At 41.1% G+C, this 19,173-nt stretch overlaps 1 protein-coding gene across 7 annotated transcripts in view; it reads right to left on the bottom strand.

Annotated features, from left to right (window-relative positions):
* BAZ2B (bromodomain adjacent to zinc finger domain 2B) overlaps nucleotides 1-19,173 on the bottom strand; it is a 118,094-nt gene that overhangs the window by 22,331 nt on the left and 76,590 nt on the right. For 5 of the 7 annotated variants that reach the window (XM_018553153.1, XM_018553149.1, XM_018553151.1 and 2 more), the window contains 11 exons: nucleotides 18,829-18,921; nucleotides 18,684-18,745; nucleotides 17,542-17,607; nucleotides 14,685-14,750; nucleotides 12,134-12,178; nucleotides 11,667-11,699; nucleotides 8,929-8,994; nucleotides 6,989-7,129; nucleotides 5,726-5,980; nucleotides 4,005-4,219; nucleotides 460-534 (listed from right to left, as the gene is read on the bottom strand). In XM_018553153.1, the coding sequence (XP_018408655.1) occupies nucleotides 460-534; nucleotides 4,005-4,219; nucleotides 5,726-5,980; nucleotides 6,989-7,129; nucleotides 8,929-8,994; nucleotides 11,667-11,699; nucleotides 12,134-12,178; nucleotides 14,685-14,750; nucleotides 17,542-17,607; nucleotides 18,684-18,745; nucleotides 18,829-18,921 (1,117 nt within the window). The remainder of the gene's footprint in view (nucleotides 1-459; nucleotides 535-4,004; nucleotides 4,220-5,725; nucleotides 5,981-6,988; nucleotides 7,130-8,928; nucleotides 8,995-11,666; nucleotides 11,700-12,133; nucleotides 12,179-14,684; nucleotides 14,751-17,541; nucleotides 17,608-18,683; nucleotides 18,746-18,828; nucleotides 18,922-19,173) is intronic. The other 2 variants (XM_018553148.1, XM_018553150.1) reach the window with 2 other exon arrangements.

A 19,173-nucleotide genomic window follows, 5' to 3' on the forward strand; every position in this document is an offset into this window, starting at 1 on the left:
TATCCTTATCGGAGCAAACTTCATGCTTAATTGGGGAATTTTTCTTACTCTGGATCGGCTAGGTGCTATGGTTTATATTTTATAACACATTTAATCCTTTCCCTACTTGACTGAACTTAATTACCATTTGTCTTTGTTTTCGACCTAACTACACTAAGTAGCTCTATAAATCAATATGGATTTATATGCACTGATCCTTTCAACTGCTGTTTATTGTTAAAATAAGTAACAGGTTTTACATAAAAAAGGCTTTTTTTTTTTTTAAATGAAAAAACATATTAATACACATAAGAAATGTAATCCTGGAAAGTGATAATGCACGTTTAATGGGTACTGGCAAATGCCTCACCTCTAGAGGTAACACACAAATGCTAGGAGTGTGTCATATGAGAGTAAGAATTGGTATAGATAACACAGGTTAGTATCACTAAGACTATTAAAAATACATTAAAATCTTACTTGCGGAGCTTGCCTTCAACCATCCATTTATCTCTTCTTAGGTTGGACATGTGTTCTAAACTTTTGTCTATTTCACTGAAAATGTAAAAACATTATTACATCATTATATTATTAAGACCCATCATTTTTTATATTTAATCTCTTTTTATTCAAGAACAGCAACATAATATAACAGAGGTTACATTGTTAAAAGTAGGTTGCATCCCTGTGTTCAGTGGGTCGCTGTATACCTTCCACTTTTCTAGGTGAGAGTCCAGTTCTCGAGGCCAAGCAGCCATTCATATGGTAGGGTGGGCTGCAGCTATGGCAGCGATGGAGCTCCATCCATACTTGCATTGCGTACAGCTTCCTCGCATGTCCGGTAGAGGTGCATGGATCGGAGCGACATCATGTTCCGGTGTCCGGCACCTCTACAGGGCACGCAAGGGGTTTGTACAAGCAATGCACATATGGATGGAGCTCCGTCACAGCACAGCAGCTCACACTGGACCCCAGGCTGAGGATCCGCTCCAGTTCTCACACGCTACGGAGACTGGGTGGATCTTTAAAAAATTTATAATTTTTTGTAGTGCATACAGTATATGGGTGATATTGTGTCTATGGTTGTGTGACCCGTGTGGCCCATTCACACTAGTACAGTGCGTTAATCGAACAGTCCTGTGCCATTAACGCACTGTACCATGCCATTCGCACCCTCCGCCCACAGTTTAATCGCCCAAACCGGTACTTGCGGTACCGCAATGTAGTGTTCCATTGCAGTTCGGTTTCGGTTTCAACTTAATGACCAAGGACAAATGTGGGTCCTGAGATTAAACAGGTTGAGAAACACTGCTATAAACAATAAATGCAACAGAACACTGGATGAAACCAGAATTTTTTAGAGATCTATGATGCCACCCTACATAAAAATGCATTTATTGTGGGTTTTATATCTCTGTATAGTCCTGCTTTAACTTTCCAAGGGCAGCATGAACAAATGTGGGCAGCATCTTAAAGCTAACCTCCCGGCAGATAAAAAGTCGTCACAAATTAATACATCTTTGTATTCATTATTAATTCCTTAAATGTATTTTAAATGGAAGCAGTGAGAATATCTGAAGTTGGCTTGGTATTAACCTTCTTACAGCAGAGCTCAGACTGATGGAGGGAGAACCAGCAGTACAAGGAGCTAATCAGTTGTGCTTCAATTAATGGAGCATGTTGATAGGAGGAGACAGCAAAGTGACAGAGAAAGATGCTCATTAGTCTGCTACTATTCCTTTCACTGTCCAGTGCTGGGGGTGGGGAGGATACCTGCAAGGGGTATTAAACTGCAGCAGAGAAACATCAGGCCCCTCCTCTGTCAGACAGGGCTGTGCTGCAGAGCTATATAAATCTCTATGGCAGGTAAAAAAGCTTGTATCTGTGTATTTAATCTGTGTGTTTAACTGTTTGCCTGAAGTTCAGCTTTAAGTTAAAAGTTTAGACTGTTTTGGTTTGGTAAAAAGGTGAGGTAAAACCAACACTTATTTTTCTAACAGTACAGACTAAACTTGCTGACAGCTTTTGGGCTTCTTAAAGTGAACAGAACTTAGGGGTCTATTCACAAAGCTGCCGAAGGATCCATCCGTAGCTTCGACTGATCCTTCGGCCGCCGGAGCCCTTCGGTTCAGTCGAACCGAAGGGCTACTGTGCGGGCTATTCACTATAGCCTGTACAGCTCCCGAAGGTGGCCGAGTGGCTCAGCCGAGCCAAAGGCATTTGCTTCGGCTTGACTGAGTCGAAGTGTCAGCTGAAGCGGGGAGAAGGGACTGCCGAAGGCCGGCCTATCGCCCCGCAAATGACAGCTGGGCGGAGACTGCCGTGATCTCACAGCTGGCTCCGCCCAGTTGTAATGACAGATCTGCAGCCCCAAATGACCTGGAGAAGCTGATCTGTCATTAAACAATAACAACTAGGCAGAGCTGGCTGTGACGTCACTGCTAGCTCCGCCCATTTTGTATTAAAAAATCCTTTTTTTTTAAATGTATTATTTTTTTCCCTAACTTTTTTCACAATTTGTTATTCTGCTCGGTACCACGGAGGCATTCGGCTATTCACTCACTGTCGTCGGCACCTATGTGAGTTTGGCTGACCGAAATCAGCCATATTGAGCCATAGTGAATAGCCGAACGTTGTACGGCTCACTTCACTACAGCTCGGTTATTCACTCGGCTGCTTTCGGCAGCGTTTCTGAATAAACCCTTTAGCTTTTAATGCTGCCATAGTAAAGTGTAAACAGCATGCGGTTACAGCTGACATAGTGAAAGCCTTTGGTGCTTTGCTCTCTATAAGCTTTGCTGGCAATTGTCTTAATGTAGTGCACAGCGTGAGCACAATTAATTTTCTCTATCATCCTTTGAGGGACACAGCTTGATAGTAAGTAACCCAGGGTTATACTGCTGCCTACAGGAGAAGCTGACACTATCTCATAAGGTAGCCTTTCTTATGGCCATTTTTTGAATGATCAGCATTGTCCTGTAGGGAGCCCCGTTTAATATTACATAGGGAGAAGGTTGTTTTGAGACCACAAACCTTACTTTTATCAAAGTGGTTTCTACCTTTTACCTTAATGAGGATATTTTGTTACCATCCCTGTGTTTGGTACCCGTTCACCCCAGGGCGATTACCCTCCATTGCCTGGATGTGGTATGGGTAGTCAGGGTTTACTTTTCTCTGGCTTCTAGATTTACTATTTCTAAGTGGATTTGTTGTGCAGGGCTATACGTTGCAAGATACAGTACCTGCTTATGCCATTAAAGTCCACTCCACTAGGGCAGTTAGTGCCTTGTGGACTTTTTGTCATCAAGGTGGGAGGTGTTATAGCTTCAATGGGGCTGGCCTTCAGTTTTCTGTGTCTAGTGTCCGATTCCCCTGCAGGCAGCAGTATAACCCTACGTTTCTTACTATTAAGCTGTGTTCCTCAATGGACAAAAATCCTATTCTTTTCAAAATGTATTGAGAAATGAAAGTGTTTTCCACATTTTGCACTACTTCAGGATTTTATCTTCATGTCTTGGTTACAGCAGGATGAAGTAACTGGTCCACATGGTGGTAATAAAAGCTTTTCTTCAGCTTCACTGTGTTAAAATACTTACCTTGTGCAGTGGCAGGCTGGAAAAATTCACTATTTTAATCATTTTATAACCCCCCTTTGTGGCTAAAGGCTTTGATAATGTGGTGTGTTTCCATGGCAGATGCTACTTTTTCAGGCAGTGCAGCTCCCTGCATGGTCTAGGTCATCAGTGGCCTGGCTGTCTTAGACATGACTGTAGTTTTTAGTGCAGTCAACAATAGGCCGACCTTATGATGCCCAAAAGCATTGCCCATCTGACCATATGAAGTCCCAAGCAGCGGCATATCACATAACTGTGTCATTAATCTCTTTCTACCCACCAGCTTGCTCGAGGGAAAGTAGTACACAGAAGGTCACATGACCTTTAATCAAAAATCGTTTTTAAGGAAGGTAGGAAAATGTTAGCAATGCAGAACAATAAATCCTGGAGCTCTGCTAGAACTCTATTTACCTGACTACACTTTTGCTGCAGGCAAGCTCATTGACCAGGAACGCAAAAACAGAAGCTTTTTCGGTTGGGGTGTGTGCTTGGAAAGATTTGGTTTTAAGACTTTCTGTGAGCTCGGTCTGGCCGCAGTGCGCTTCCATATAGATCTGAAGAATCTCAGAAACGTTGTCACGATTTATACCAATATTCATTAAGTGTTCCCCAAGAGCTGTTTTAGCCTTAAAGAAAAAAAAAATAATGAGACATCAGAATGTATCCAGGCAGCACATAAATCCCATCTTATGAACCAGTCTGCAATTAATATCATTTCTTCATACTGACAAATTACACTTGTGATTGCTGTAAATGTAAAGAGTTCTGAGTCTCATGGGAGAAAAGCTCTATAAAAATTTAATCATGATTATTATAAATAAAGCACTTAAAATATTCTAAAGCCAATCAAATGCTTGACATTGTGTTTAAAAGGCAACATTATAATAATAATGCTGTAATCGATTTACTGTTTCCCTTAAAGAGAATTTTTTTTTACGTGAACGCTTAAATTATTGGAAGGTTTAAAAGGATCCGTACATCGAAACTGTGAAACATTCTCAATTTTTTACTGTAGATGGTGGTAGGACGAGCTACCCAATGGTTTCCTATATTTCTTGGAGAGTCAGATCTCTGCACCAGAGTTCCCAGCACCACCCACCAGTAAACACCACTACAAGGGGGCCTCACTCTCTATGTTATATCAGTAATAGTGAGACTATATAAGAATAGAAAGCCAACCAAGACATGAAAAAGTTAGACATGTATCAAACCAACAGCCACTCAATACTAAAACATCAGTTTTAGGCCAAGTCAAAGTAGAAAGCTTCTGTTAGCCAAACCCGCAGGAAAGTATACTCACTGATCCACACTCCCTTATCTCTCAGAGCCCTTGCTCCTATGCTCTAATGACTTATGGGTTTGAGGAAGCATGTGACCTCCCAATCACCAGGCCAAACATTGTCACATATGGGGTAGTGACACCATCCACCAAAATGGATAGGTGCTTATACCGTGCTGGGGTGGGGATGGACTATCAGGAGATAAAGTCACACTTACCTGAATGGGCAGGTGACAATGTCTCTTTAGGGTAGGGCTGGTCTTATGTCAGGAGCTAGCCAGACAATATGCTCAAACAAATATGGGATCACATGTTTTAAGCTATTTTTGCTGATGTCATTAAAATTACATTGATTATGATGGATAAGATATGTGTTAATGTATCTGCTTGTTGATTCTATGAGTGTAAAATGCGATGCTTTATATGCACTGAAACTAAATAAAAAACTTAAAGTTTAAAAAAATTACATTGATTGAAGCATTAGATTGGACTGATGGACTCTCAAAAGGCTCATTCTCACTGGCTGTATTGTCATGCACAAACTTTTTGGTGCATTGCACTGCATGGTTTCATTCATGTCTTGCACATCAAAATGCAAAGCGTGTCCTGCATGCATTTCCCACTAATTAAGGGCCTATGTTGATGGGTTTAGGGATTGTGTCTATGGAATTAGTTTGACATCAGTTTGAGATGCTTCTGAGATTATTCAGAATTCACCGACAGATGTACCTCCTTCTGACCTGCATTTTATCTACTCCAAGCAGCCTGCTCGTGGTAATACAATGTACACTATGCTATAACAGCTATGTTCTCACATCAGTATGTATGAGCATATAACACCAGAGTTTCTTACCTTGTACCCTGGTGGGACTCCAGGATCACACACTGCTGCAGATAGCAGCCTCACCAACAAGTCTTGCACTTCTCCCATGCTTTCCCCCATGTTTATTAAACCTTCTTGAAAGACACCGAGCGATGGAATGTCAGAATGAATGTCAAAGTCTAAAACCTTCCCAAAGTTCCTTAGAAATTGCACTACCATGAGGCAGTTGGAGAAAGTGGCACCGGAAAGGATCAGTCCCGGGATGCGGGGTAAATCTGGCAAAGGCTACAAGACAAGTAAATGTTTTAAGGATGAACAAATCTTTATCTTTTAACTTACAAAAACGTAAGTTATCACAGTCAATCTAAGAACATTATTTATTGCAGCTTTTTTTATTTTTTACTACTGCCGAGGTGCTTATTCATTTTATTTCAGAATACAACTCTAAGCTCCTGTATGAAAGTCTGAATAAATACCAAATCCAGTTACTGCGTAATGCACAAACCACATAAAGTAAACAAAACACTTCCTTTACCTTCCCTGACTGAACCACATCTTTCTTTATTTTTTCTCCACATCTTTCCCTAGCAGGCACTGCAGCTCATGGTGGGACGGATACTACAACATAGCAGCAATGCTGGCAATCTCTAAAAGCAGTGAGCAGCACTGGGTGTGGCCAGGCGACAACACAGGGTGATGACAAGCTGCAGGCTCGTGAATCAGCAGTGACAATGCTGATACTTGATAGCCATGCCGGCTGCAACATTTTTCATCCCACTGTATGCAAATAGGCACAGCCTACAGGAAAGTGTCAACTCTGTTCTAGATTCAGGAGCAATGCAGCATCGTTGCCACCCCACTGCAGAAAGCTGGCAGGCTCAACAGGTATTTTTGGGACTTTGCAGGAAGCCTAAGAGAAAACTGTAAGATGCACTTATAATTAAGTACTGAAGTGCATATTTTCTAAAGGGAGGCCAAAGTTCTACTTTAAACTGGAGTATAACTTTCAGACGTGCTCTCTTAACTGACTCTGATAGGCATCAGTAGCTGCCTGCAGGCCTCCATCCATCTCTGAGATAAGATTTCTGCAGGACTTAGTGCAAGTCAGTGAAGGCCCACAAATCAATGGACACAGAATGCAGTTTTGTGCACAGAGATAAATGGAGGTCCGCAAACAGCCGCCAAGAGCTGTCAAGGACAGCACAATAGACTAGCGCATGTAAGAGCACCTTATAGATCTAAAGGGCTCTGTCTTCAGCATAATACAAGGCTTTAGTTCCTGAACAAAGATACCTTTTGGTCAGACAGACACATGTCTTCCATTGGCTTCTTCATCTCCTTGGCCAGTTCGAGTTCTAGCCGCCTCTGCTCCAGTTTACGCTCTTTATTCAATCTTTTCTCATCTTGCTTTTCTTGTTTCAAACGTTCTTTTTCCTTGAGGAACAATAATACAACAATGTATCAGCACCTCCATAGTGTATGCGAGAATGAAAGGAAGAGTCTGATTGTTTGCTATGGGCAAGAACAGTCACTCAGACACTCTTGATCATGATGTGCTCTGACTAAAAGAGGACTGTCCGTGGACAGAAATGCTCAAAGTCTTATCACTAGCAAAAAAATTTCATGGGGGTAGACTAAGAGACTACCAATTATATTCCTAATCCATATAACATTCAATCTTAAACCTACAAATTGGCATTTTTATAATGTCATTCCAGAAATATTCTAACAAAAAGGATACTGGCACTCGAAGCAAGTGAAATATGGATGGAATCTAGAGGTTTTTTCATTTAGATATACAAAGGGAATGTAATACATTTAATGTAAACTAGCATATTAATGTGTTTTTGATACCTTTTTTCTATGTATAGTAAGTAAATCTATACTTCATATTTATTTGAACTTACCACATTCAGGCTGTGTCTCCCTATAGTAGTGTTGCATAGGGAATTCTACGGTGTTGGAATATCTAACTGCAATCAGGCCTGACTCATAGCAGAGGGAATGAAAGTTGAACTCAAGGTAAGCAGCTAAATACACAGTAGAAGTACACAGTCAGGAGCAGTCTTACCTGCCAAAGGATTTGTATTTTTTTGTATCTTTCTAGTCCTGAGAGTTTCACAGTCCTGCCAGATAGCAGAGCAAGGTTGATGAACTGATGTTCCCCAGCTGCAGTAAAACATTACAGCTCAGTCACCTCCCTGGCCCCAGCCTGTGGTTGGACAATGTAGGAGCAACAGCAGACGGATTAGGTCACCTCCCTGCTCTCTCTTACTGCCAGCATGTTCCTTGCCAGCAAATGTCAATGCAGGACACCTGATTGGCCCTTATTTGCTTGGCCCTTATTACTGCCCCTCCCTTTCCCAGTGCATATGCTGCTGTATAGGGTATTACAGGCGGAAATCAAGTCAAATTGAGGTATTTATGCTAGATGCTTCTAACATTAACTGATTGATTTTTTTTTTGAATAACACCTAACTACAATAATTGGTGTTTTTATAACATCCACTTGTAGTTCAACTTTAAAAAACTATGTATGTGCCACCGTCATTACTGGGTGAGGTCCTGGTATTGGAACGTGTCATTCAATGCCATGCAGATGCACCCTGTATGTCATTTTGGGGAGGAATCTGCAGCTTTATAACTGCTTTAAATAAAGTATATTGGTTAAAAGTATATCTAAACAATAAACTGTCAATGTGCAAAACTGATTTTATCTCCGTAGTTGTACAGGAAGTGTGTAAATCCTAATCCCTGACATACAGACGGTCACTAGGGGTATAAACTACAAATCTTCATATGACATGCAAGCATGACAATATGGAACAGTAATCATGTAAAAAATATGATATTTTGTCACAATTTGCACAAAAAAAGTGTTAACATATTACTCAAAATGATACCCACTAAAAAAATACACTTTTTTTTTAGTCACCTGTCATCCCTTTACAATTGCTGAAAAAGTTCAGCCATCTTTTGCTCTGAATTCAAACTCTGGAAGCTGCAGCCTATCACTGCTGTGATTTTGTAAAGATCTGATAGGCTATTTCCTCATGACTTCTGTACACAGCAACAAAATGGCTTCAGCCTGCGAGTGTAGGTGACAGGCGTACGTTAAACATGATGCCTGACAGAACAATAAACTCACAGAGTTTTGAAATCAATTCTGTCAGGGAATTCTATCTAGAAAGAACATTTATCAGCTTCCCTGGTAATGCTGACACTGCATGTACCTCAGCCTTTTTACGAGCTTCAACAGCCTTCAAGAGCATTACGTGTTGTCTCCTTCTCTCTCTCTCCTGCAAAAACAGATAGAAGATGAGACAAAGCCCAAGCAGAATATATAAAAAAAAAAAAAATATTGGTGGACGTGAAGCTGAGAGCTGCAGATTTAGCAATGAGACAAGTCACATTGAGTGCTATAAATACAGAGCATGTCAAGTTTGTGCATGTTTTAGTTGAGGTTTAGAAAGCGGGTACATAATCAAAGCAGCAAATGTAAAGCAATGAATAATGAAGACTGTCGAAAAATGCACAACGTATACTGATGGTCACTTACACTGTGATGCTTCTTAATAAGCTGAGCAATTATGAAGATTTACATAAACAAGCTACCTTACGTTTATTTTAAAATACATCTTTTCTACACAGCGGCAGCCATTTTGTGTGGAACCAAAGTCCTGAACCCATGCAATCAGTTCACTAGCAATCAGTGACACAATTAAGTAATTCTGTCCTCACAGGTCTGGCTACAAAGACAGACCCAGAGATAATGAGCAAAGGGGCTGCATGACTGGGGGGAGGAATAGTCCCGTAGAAGGGGTTAAAATAAAGTGTGGATTAGCTGATTTTACCTGATTGGAGGTGGGGGTCAGGTGTCCGAGAAGAGCCGCATGGGTTAGGACTGCAAGGGCTGATGGGCGTTTCGACAAAGAAAGCAGGTTGTCCCACCGGACCTCCCATAATTTTTGTGCTTCCTGGTTTTTACAATGTCCTTTTTATGTCACGGCAGCTTGGCGGGTTAGGTGGTCTTTGGGGGTTCTGAAAATGTGAGTCACTTACACAAACGGGGGCCCATCAGCTAGTATGAGTGCTTCCCTTTGTTGGTGTCAGTATTTGTCGGGTTAATAAAAGGGCTGTGGGGCCATTTAAATCCATGTCGCACTGTCTGTGTTTATTGGGGTTTTAACAGAGTCATGACCGCAGCAATGAATGGCTACAATACAAGCAGGATAATAGAAATTCACATCAGGAGCTTCAGAACTTCCTGTGCATGAAGGAGATTGTGGCTCACCAGGAGCCTCAGAGGTGGGCCTAATATAAGCACGAGGAATAACTGTCTGTGTAGGAGCTAATAAAATTGTCTCTTTTATGTGCTAGAAATTTAAAGGAATGTGATTACTTGCTATAAGCAAAAAAAAAGCCTTTTCTATCATCCGGTCCATGCGCATAGAAGCTGCCAAACTCTTTCACTGGGGGGGGGGGCAGGGGGGGTGTCACAGCTCTGGCCCTGTCCAGCCTTGCAGCCCCAATGGAGTTGAGTCGTCATCGTTGCTTTGTTGAAGGGGTCTTTAAAGCCCAATTGTGACTTCAGTTTCAATTAGCTAAATACATTCCAGATGCATCATAACAAAAGGTGTGCAAAATCTTGCGATTTGTATCCTAAAAAAAATAGCCATAGCCTGATTAGAAAATCATGTGTCTGGCCAGCAGCTGCAGAGAAGGACCTATACACTATGTGGGGAAGTAGTGGTCCCTTTGCAGAGTTCCAACACACACCCTGCTGAGTCCGAGTCAGCACTCTACGTTCCGGTTGGAGTAGAAGCTTTGCAGATTGCAGAGCTATAGATTTGACTCAGTAGGGGGCTTGTCAGATCTTTGCACGGACCACCACTGATTCCATAAAGGCTCCAATCTGCAGCTGCTGGCAGGACCTAGGCTTTTTCTACTTAGGCTGTGGCTGCTTTGGAAAGAAAACAAACAGTAAAACACTGATCCCATTTTGCTTTGATGCACCTGCATTGCATTTAACTGATTTAAAGTGAAGGTTCAATTGTGCTTTATGTGGCCCACAAACATTACATATGTCTGTGGTGATGAAATAAAAGCTCCATAGAGCAACTATGGAGTACTGTGCTCTGTCTACTTTTCATAAGTAGGGGTTCCACCCCTTGCAACCTCAACTGACTGTTTCCCTCAGAGATGACACTGGTGTCTAGTGAAGCAGTAGGCCCATTTTTATAAACATTACTTCAGTCCGCAAAATGGCTGCTAGGTAAAGGTACCTTTAGTTCTTGAGCTGTGTATCCATTTAAGCTAGTTTAATATGCCACCACTAGTTACAGGGGTGTTTACAAGAACAGGTACTAATTGTATTTACTTACAGGCCAAGTGAAATAAATGAAGAAATAATTATTTATATATATATATATACATGGCTGATAAACATGCATGAATGTAAAATAAAATAAAAAGGATTATCCAACTGACTTGGTTTTTTTGGGGGATGCACTGCATAAAGTTACAAAAGCTTGCTTGTGGTTTTACAGAGGGTCAGGGTTTCTTTTTTTAATGTACGTAGGCTTGAAATAAAATATATTCGGAGTGATGAGCAGCTGGAGCAGACACTTCTCTGCTGGAATTTAGATGGGAAAATTACATTTCTTGCTATGCAAATGACCACGGGGGAACAATGGCCCAAATCTATTCTTGCCAGCTTGCCGATGCACAGAAATGCAGCCTTTTTGTTTTAGTCAGCGGTGTGATGCAGCCTGAAACGCATTAGTCTTTCCTGGGTTAATTAGCAGATGTATGCAATGCACTGCACTGTTAAGCCATGCAGGGAGGAGAATGTACAATGACAGCAGCCAGTGCTACACTTTATGCATTGCTAGGACAACCAGATCACAACCAAAAAAGAAAATAAAAATAAATCACAATGCGGTGTTAAGACGTACAAAAATAAACATACCCATACCATATCTAGTCTATGCCTCTCCAACTCCTGGCAGAAAGAGTTGGCACATCATTATGAAACAGAAATAAATGCAGATTACACAATAACCATTAAAAAAATCAAATAAAATTATCCCAAAAGCCCCACAACCAAAGCAAGGCAGGTAATTTGTAAGCAGAAAATAATTGTGCAATAACAATTACAGGGTACTTAATTATCTTGCTGCTGGAAAGTAAGCCCATAAGCAGCAAGTAGCCTACAGAGCCCCCAGTTGTCCAATCTCAGTTCAGGGCCGCAGTTTTGTATGCTGAACCAATGTCTTTAGGGAGTGCTCTGGGTATTACCCATAGTTCCTGGTGATAAAATGGCTGAACATTGGCTTAGCTTACAAAAGAGCTGCCTACAGTGGGAAGGGACAAAAGGCAAACCATGAGAGTAATAAACATACATATCTATGATATTGGGATTCTATGTCTACAGACCTGGTGTTTCAGGAGAACTGCTTGTTGACGCCTCATTTCCTTCTCCTTAAAAAGAAAAAAACAGTGGCAGTCCTTGTAGCTCAGTATACATAATGTAATTAAGAAGCAAAGGATTTAATGACATTTCGTAAAACAACTTAAACAGCATTACAAACTTCAAAATTGGGACAATCCAAAAATATTAAAAAAAATTAAAGCTGAATTTCAGTTCTGTTCATCCATTGGGTGGGAAACCCTGTATAAACTCAGAGCCACAATAGTCAGAGCTTACACAGGGATCAGGACTCTCTCCCTACCACCATGTGACATTGTTGGGCCAATCAAAAAGCACCAGCGCAATCACATGAGAGAAAAGGCAGTGAGTCACATGCTCCTCCATACCTGGAGGTACCGGATAAATTCTACAATCCCCGTGGCTGTACAGGTTGGCTTGGGAGTGAAGGAGATTTGAGCATATGCTGCTGAAGTGGGGGGCATCAAAGCAAACCTGCGCCTATCCCTTAAAGGTATTTACTTCTGAAATGAGCTAGATGCTATCAAGTTGTGATTGCAGGACAAAAATATACTACGAGTGCAGATCCACTTCAGGTCAGCAGATGGCACTTCATACATTAAACATTGCAACCTGCAGACTGGTCTAGAGGAGCGTTTGTCTATCTACATGCTATATTATAGGCTAATAGGAAAAAGTGTGTCCTCCATTTTTAACACAGTATTTAGAGGACAAACCAACCCCCCACCTTGTCAGTGAAATTTGTAAATCTAACTTTGATAAATAGTTGATAGAATTGAATGAAGCACTCTAAGGTTGGAAGGGCTGCACGATACAATGTGAACTACTGTAGCAGTTTGCGTGCCCCTACTTAGAACTCTAGGCAAAAGTCATATGCTCCACATCTATATATGTACATACACAAATACATACTAAGGGCATACAGTATTTATAAAGCAGAGAATCTGGCATTCCACAAACATTCTCTGCAGGTGAATCTTCCAGATGCATGTACAACAATTCTCTACCTGGCCACCCATGGACCAAACTTTGGCTGATTTTGAAGGAAATGGGCAAATTTCAATCCATGTATGTCCAGCTTAAAGTGACACTAAACTTAGAGGTTAAATGTTAAAAATGCATTCAAGTACTTTAACTATTAATAAACATGTAGCTTCTCTGTGCAGCACTCGGCTTCAGATCCTCAAATCATCTCTGAATTGGTGCTGACTAGGGATGCACCGATACCGTTTTTTCCGATATATTTTTTTCGGGACCCGCCTATACCGAATACCGATACCAGAAGTCCCATTAAGGAAGCCAGGCGGCGTGTAATGACTCGCCACTTGTCTTCCTGATTAGCAGGAAAGCCGTCTCCATGCACCCTCGTCACCAGGTGAGAATGCATTGAGCCAGTTTTCTGGCCAATCAGGATGTGCTTTCTCTTTGAGTCATTACACGTGTAATGACGCCCGGCTTCCTGATTGGTCGAGAAGCTGGCCAATCAGGAAGCCAGGCAACGAGTCATTACCCGGAGCCCGGCTACCCGATTGGCTGGCTTTCTGGCCAATCAGGAAGCTGGGCGGGGAGTCATTACACGCTGCCTGGCTTCCTGATTAGCCGGGAAGCCGCCACCAAGCGACGAGGGAGCATGGAGCCGGCTTCCCGGCCAAGGCAGCATGTAATGACTCGCTGCCCGCCTTCCAGATACCGGAAACTCAAGTATTGGGCTAGGCAACTGAGCATTTGGGCATACGAGTATATGAGCCCAAATACTCAGCATTGGCACCGATACCAGTATCGGTATCGGTGCATACCTAGTGCTGACACTGTCCTTCCTTCTGGAGGGTGGCTACTTTTGCTCCACATGGTCCCTGTGTGCGTTGTAAAGTAGTCACGGCTCCAAGATCACTCCCATGATGGACTACAATCTCATGTTTAGTTTACTAATTTGTACTGCGATTGTAGTTCATCATGGAAGCGAGCTTGGAGCGGTGACTACTTTACTACACACACAAGGACCATGGGGAACAAAACAAGTAGCCCCCCTCCAGAAGGAAGGATAGTGGCAGCACCAATTCAGAGATGATTTGAGGATCTACAGCCGAGTGATACACAAATAAGATACATTTTTGTTAATAGTTAAGGTGCTTGAATGCATTTTTAATGTTTGATTCCTGAGTTTAGTGTCACTTTAAGCCACTATTTTAGATTGGCTTCCCCCTGCTGGGATTATATGAAAGGTATAGGCCAGAGCTCTGACGATCTCCCATTTCAGGCTCTGGAAATAGGTAAGTGGATGTGTTTAAGGAGCACAAACAGATCAGACATCTGTCAGGAGGTAGAAAAATGACCAGAGAATGATACAGAGAAATAACTGTAGATTTAGAAAATGTAAAACCATTTGGGCCGTTATGACTGTTTTGGAAAATATATTTTTGTGTTTTGTGACTGGAGTTTTTTTTTTTGAAGGAGCAATGTGTATAATCCCAAGGCCTTACTAAATCAAGGCAGATATAAAGAGAAGAGTCAGGAAGGATGTGCTTTCTCTAAACTAACCTTTATACGTTTCTCGGCTTCCAATATTTTGGCATTTGCTGCATCTTCTTTCCTTTTCTTTTTAGCCTGTGCATGCAAAACAGGTCTCAAGGTCATGCAACAACACAAGTCCAGAGTGAGCAGCGTTATCAGATGCTGGAGAAGAGCCACTTGCTCTTAGTAGGGAAGGTGGGGAGGAGGGGGGGGGGATAACAGAACAATACAGGACACAGCTAACAATACAACCCATCTTCTCCTGCATGCTAATGTGTGGTCTGGCTGCCATTTAAATAATGGGCGAGCAATGAAAGGTCAAACAGCCTTTATACTAACACACAGCGCTGCTGGCACATCATTCTCAATCAAATTATAAGCATTGTTAGCTTAAAGAAACAATATCTTTTAAAGCACAACGCGGTCTCTTTGGTGTCTTTGATCAACACTTATCAATCAACCTACAACAACTTTGCCACTTCCTTCTATCGCTTTCCTAAACTTACCAACCTATTTACTTCTATATAAAATCACTTGGTAAAAATTGTATGTATACTTAAAGGAAACCTGGCCTGAAAGAAATACGTGGCGGCCATTGCTGACTTGCCTTTTGGAAATTCTGACTGCCTGGCTGTCATACCAATGCAGTAGATTCAATACTTTCTACTCCTAGGACAAGCAGGCAGATCAGGAGTTTTGATTTTGTTTTGGTTAAGATCCACTCCCGTCCCAGGTCTGATAATCATACGATAGAAATGGGAGAGCACATATTGCTCTCAGTACAGGTTTCCACTAAAGAGAACCAGTCATCAATAACAGAACCAGTTAGAGAGGCAATGACAAGTGAATTTTATGTCACTGTAGACACAGGCATTTGGAATGATGTAGTGCAGCATTCAGGCACAGAGTAGTGTGAGAGCTTCCAGTAATAAAGCTGGCCATACCCCACCGGGCTATTGTATTCTGACAGCGGCTGGCATGCCACCATTAGAATACCCAAACAGTGACTGCAGCTTGTGGGCTGCAGTCACTGTATGGTTGAGAATTTTCAGACAGCTCCTTCAACAAAGGCTGATTGAAAAATTGACTTCTGTTGAACAAGAGGGTCCCGCTGCTCAAATTTTGGCAAAGTCAGCAGGACTCGGCTGAAATTTCACCAGTGCATGGCCAGGTTAATGCTGCTTCCCAATATGGTGTCAGTGGCTTACCTAGAAAGTGCGAAAAGCCACTGATTGTTTACAGTTAGAGTCTACCCAAAACTCATATTTCAGTTTGTTCCCGTTGAAGAGTTAAACTGTTTAACCATTTCTTACATCTCCTATGAACTCCAGGTTTCTGGTCTTTAGTTCCCAGGTCTGCCTACCTAAGGGCAGCATGAAGGGGTCCAATTGTAGCTATTGGATTTTTTACTTATTTTATCTGATGGAGAATGCAAAATAAGAAAGTGGCAACATACAAATGTTGGCGGGAGCAAAAACCATGTCATAGAGACTCAATGGAGGCCTCGAAAGATATGACTTTCAACAAAGTTTACCTTTATGAAAGATTACTTTTAGGGCCCATTCAGGCTATTCAGCTAAGTTACAGTGCATTACTGCGCACACGTTAACATATTTGTGTATCCACATGTGTATTTGAAAGGGCTACCACAACACAGGTATTGAGAGACCTACAGAATTTTTGTCAAGGTCTGCATTAAAGTGATGCTGTTGCTTTGCCCTGCATGAGCAAAGCACAGATTCCCTTTAGGCTTGCGATTCACAAGAAAAAAAGGAGCATGGGGCAAACTCAACCCATTGTTGATTACTCACAACTAAGATATCAGTTTTCAATAGACTTGGCCTTTAAAACCTAAGTGTTTCTTGGTAAACACTATTATGTTACTATTATGTGTGACTAAAGGCATAACATTAGTCTATTAGATTATAAACTCTCACGATCAGGGCCCTCTTTCTTTGAATTGTATTGTTACTGTCCTGTCTCCCTTTATGTTGTAAAGCGCTATGTAAACTGCTGGCGCTATATAAATCTTGTATAATACTAACAGCCCTATTTAAGTTGGGGGCATTCAAAGTTACAAGGAGAATCAATTAGTCATGTGTCCTATATCTCAGTTATATAAATGAGCTATCCAACCTTGCTATATATGCTGTCTCTACAGTTATATATGTTACAGAGAACACCAGCCTTCAAAGAGCAAAGCAAACAAGCCAGAAGAGGATCAGAAGCAAAGAAATAAATTAGGGAGAAACCCATTTTCCCAACCATGTAAAGTCTACAATGCAATGAGTATTTCATCTAGAATGCGCTATGCATAGTAAAGCTGTTTATTGACAGTGAACTCCAGGCAATACATCTCTTCAGTTTTGGATAGAGGGAGGAAAGATTAGACCTCCTCTCAGCTTGTTTTGGGGATTTTTTTTCCTCTTCAGGAAGATCACTCCTTATTTTCTGTCCCATTACAAGTGGTCACTAAGACAGGAAGTGAGAGAAAATATCCAGAGAAAGTGAAGGAAAATATAAGGACCCAGATAGCAGTAAAACCATGACAAAGGTTTTAACCTTTCCCCTATGTGATAAAAACATATTGTTGCCTTTATCCCTGTTGTAAAGATTTCGCTCCATCCAAAACAAAAAAAGATGCCTGGAAACCCATTTTAAACATCATATTTTAGTAGTTTCTTTTTACTCTCAAAATATGCAACATTTCCTGTGTAAGATAAACTAACATCTGTTATATGTAATGTGAGCAACATTAGACAAACCCTAGAACATACATGCAACAGGTTTCACTATCATAGTTCTGTAAACACACCAGCTGTACAACACATGCTCATAAAGTGTAATAGCACCACCAGGGCTTAAAAAACACATCTTCCGGTACCTCCAAAATCTGTTGGGCACGAAGTTCTTTTTCCATTCGGATCTGCTCGATTCTTTTAATTTTCTCCTACAATTGAAAATAACGTTGCATCAGCATCGATAATACAAATACAAATAGTTTTGAGAGCAGCAAAATGTTTACAAATCAGTAAAAGGAGAACAAAAGCAAAAATATACTTACCTTCACGGCTTCTTTCCATGGTGTCAAGTGTGATGCCTTCTTGGGAGATTTTAGATCCTCAGTGTTCCCAATATCTCACCAGAAGCCCTATGATGTCACCCTTGCCTAGGTGCCACATGCAGAGGCAGTAGTATAGCATAAGTATATTTTTGCTTTTCTTCCTTTGCTTTTCTAAAGGTAATGCTGTTTTTTTTTACATAGGGAGGAGGGGGTCTAAAAGTTAAGCAGATCTTGCATTTTGATTTTTTTACTTTAAATTAAAGCTTACTGTCCTATAATTCCACTGGATGATACTGTGTGGAGCTATAGATGGCAAAACACCTGGGGAACCTACCAGGTTTCCCCATTGGAAGATTTTCCCAATATTGCTGTTTTGGGGAACGCAATGTTTTCGGATTTTCAGTCTCCGTGACAATGGTCACCAAGAAAGTAAATTCTCTCTAATGGGAAGAGGCAACAATAAATGCCTTACATGGGTTCTACGCCCTCACCTTTTTATCCAAAACGAAATAAAATATAATTGTTGGGCTTTTGGGCTTTAGATCCGCTTTTAGCCTTCATTCTATCATTGGGAAGATTCCCCCTATCCTGGTATGCTGTCACAAACGGTGGCTGCTGTCTGTGGTCCCTCCATAGGAATCCTATGTCACGGTTATGGAAGAGTGCATTCTTCAGTCTCCCCTCTGGTTTCACAGACAATGATAAATAAACCCTGCGGGGAGGGGGTCAAGCTGTGGATCACAATACATTGACCAGTTTTGTGTTGAGTTTCTCTTTAGATAATAAATAGAGCATTTATATAATTAAAAGAATAATAAGAGCATCTAAAGTTTTTAAGGATGGTTTGGCCCCTTGTTTTAAATTAGTAAAGTCTGTGCCCCCCCCCTCGTCCCATTACAGTTCACTGATGTAGTGCCATTGATCATATTGCCCCAATTATAAACCTCCACAGCACACGTTACCTGTTGTTTCATCATCTTTATCTGCTCTTTCTGCTTGCGCTTTTCTTCGGCAGCCATGATAGCTGTAAAGGAACAATAATACATTATAGAGGAGACAGCGTGCTCTAGGGTAGACTGTAAAACAAGACAAGCACCATGTTTATACCTTGCTGTTTTTTTGCTTCTTTTGCAGCTCGAACCTGTTCTTGCTTTTGCAGCTTTCGAAGGAGTTTTATTTGTGCAGCTTGTCTGGCAATTTCTGTAACCAGAGCACCGCAAAAAAAAAATACAATTTAACATTTTGCTTTCAGACTTTTTACGTACAATTTGTTATTTTGTTACTCAGTTATAACATACAACTAATCATTTTAAAGTATATGTAAACCAAATCATAAAATCTCATACAAGCTTTACCATGTTAAAGCTGAACTATGGGCAAGTCCTCCCCCAAACTCTTCAGTAACTAATTACTATGTTAGTTTTTTTTTTTTTTTTTAAGGAACTATTCTAC

The sequence above is a fragment of the Nanorana parkeri genome, unplaced genomic scaffold (assembly GCF_000935625.1).
Source record: "Nanorana parkeri isolate BGI_ZX_2015 unplaced genomic scaffold, ASM93562v1 scaffold112, whole genome shotgun sequence".
Lineage (NCBI taxonomy): Eukaryota > Metazoa > Chordata > Amphibia > Anura > Dicroglossidae > Nanorana > Nanorana parkeri.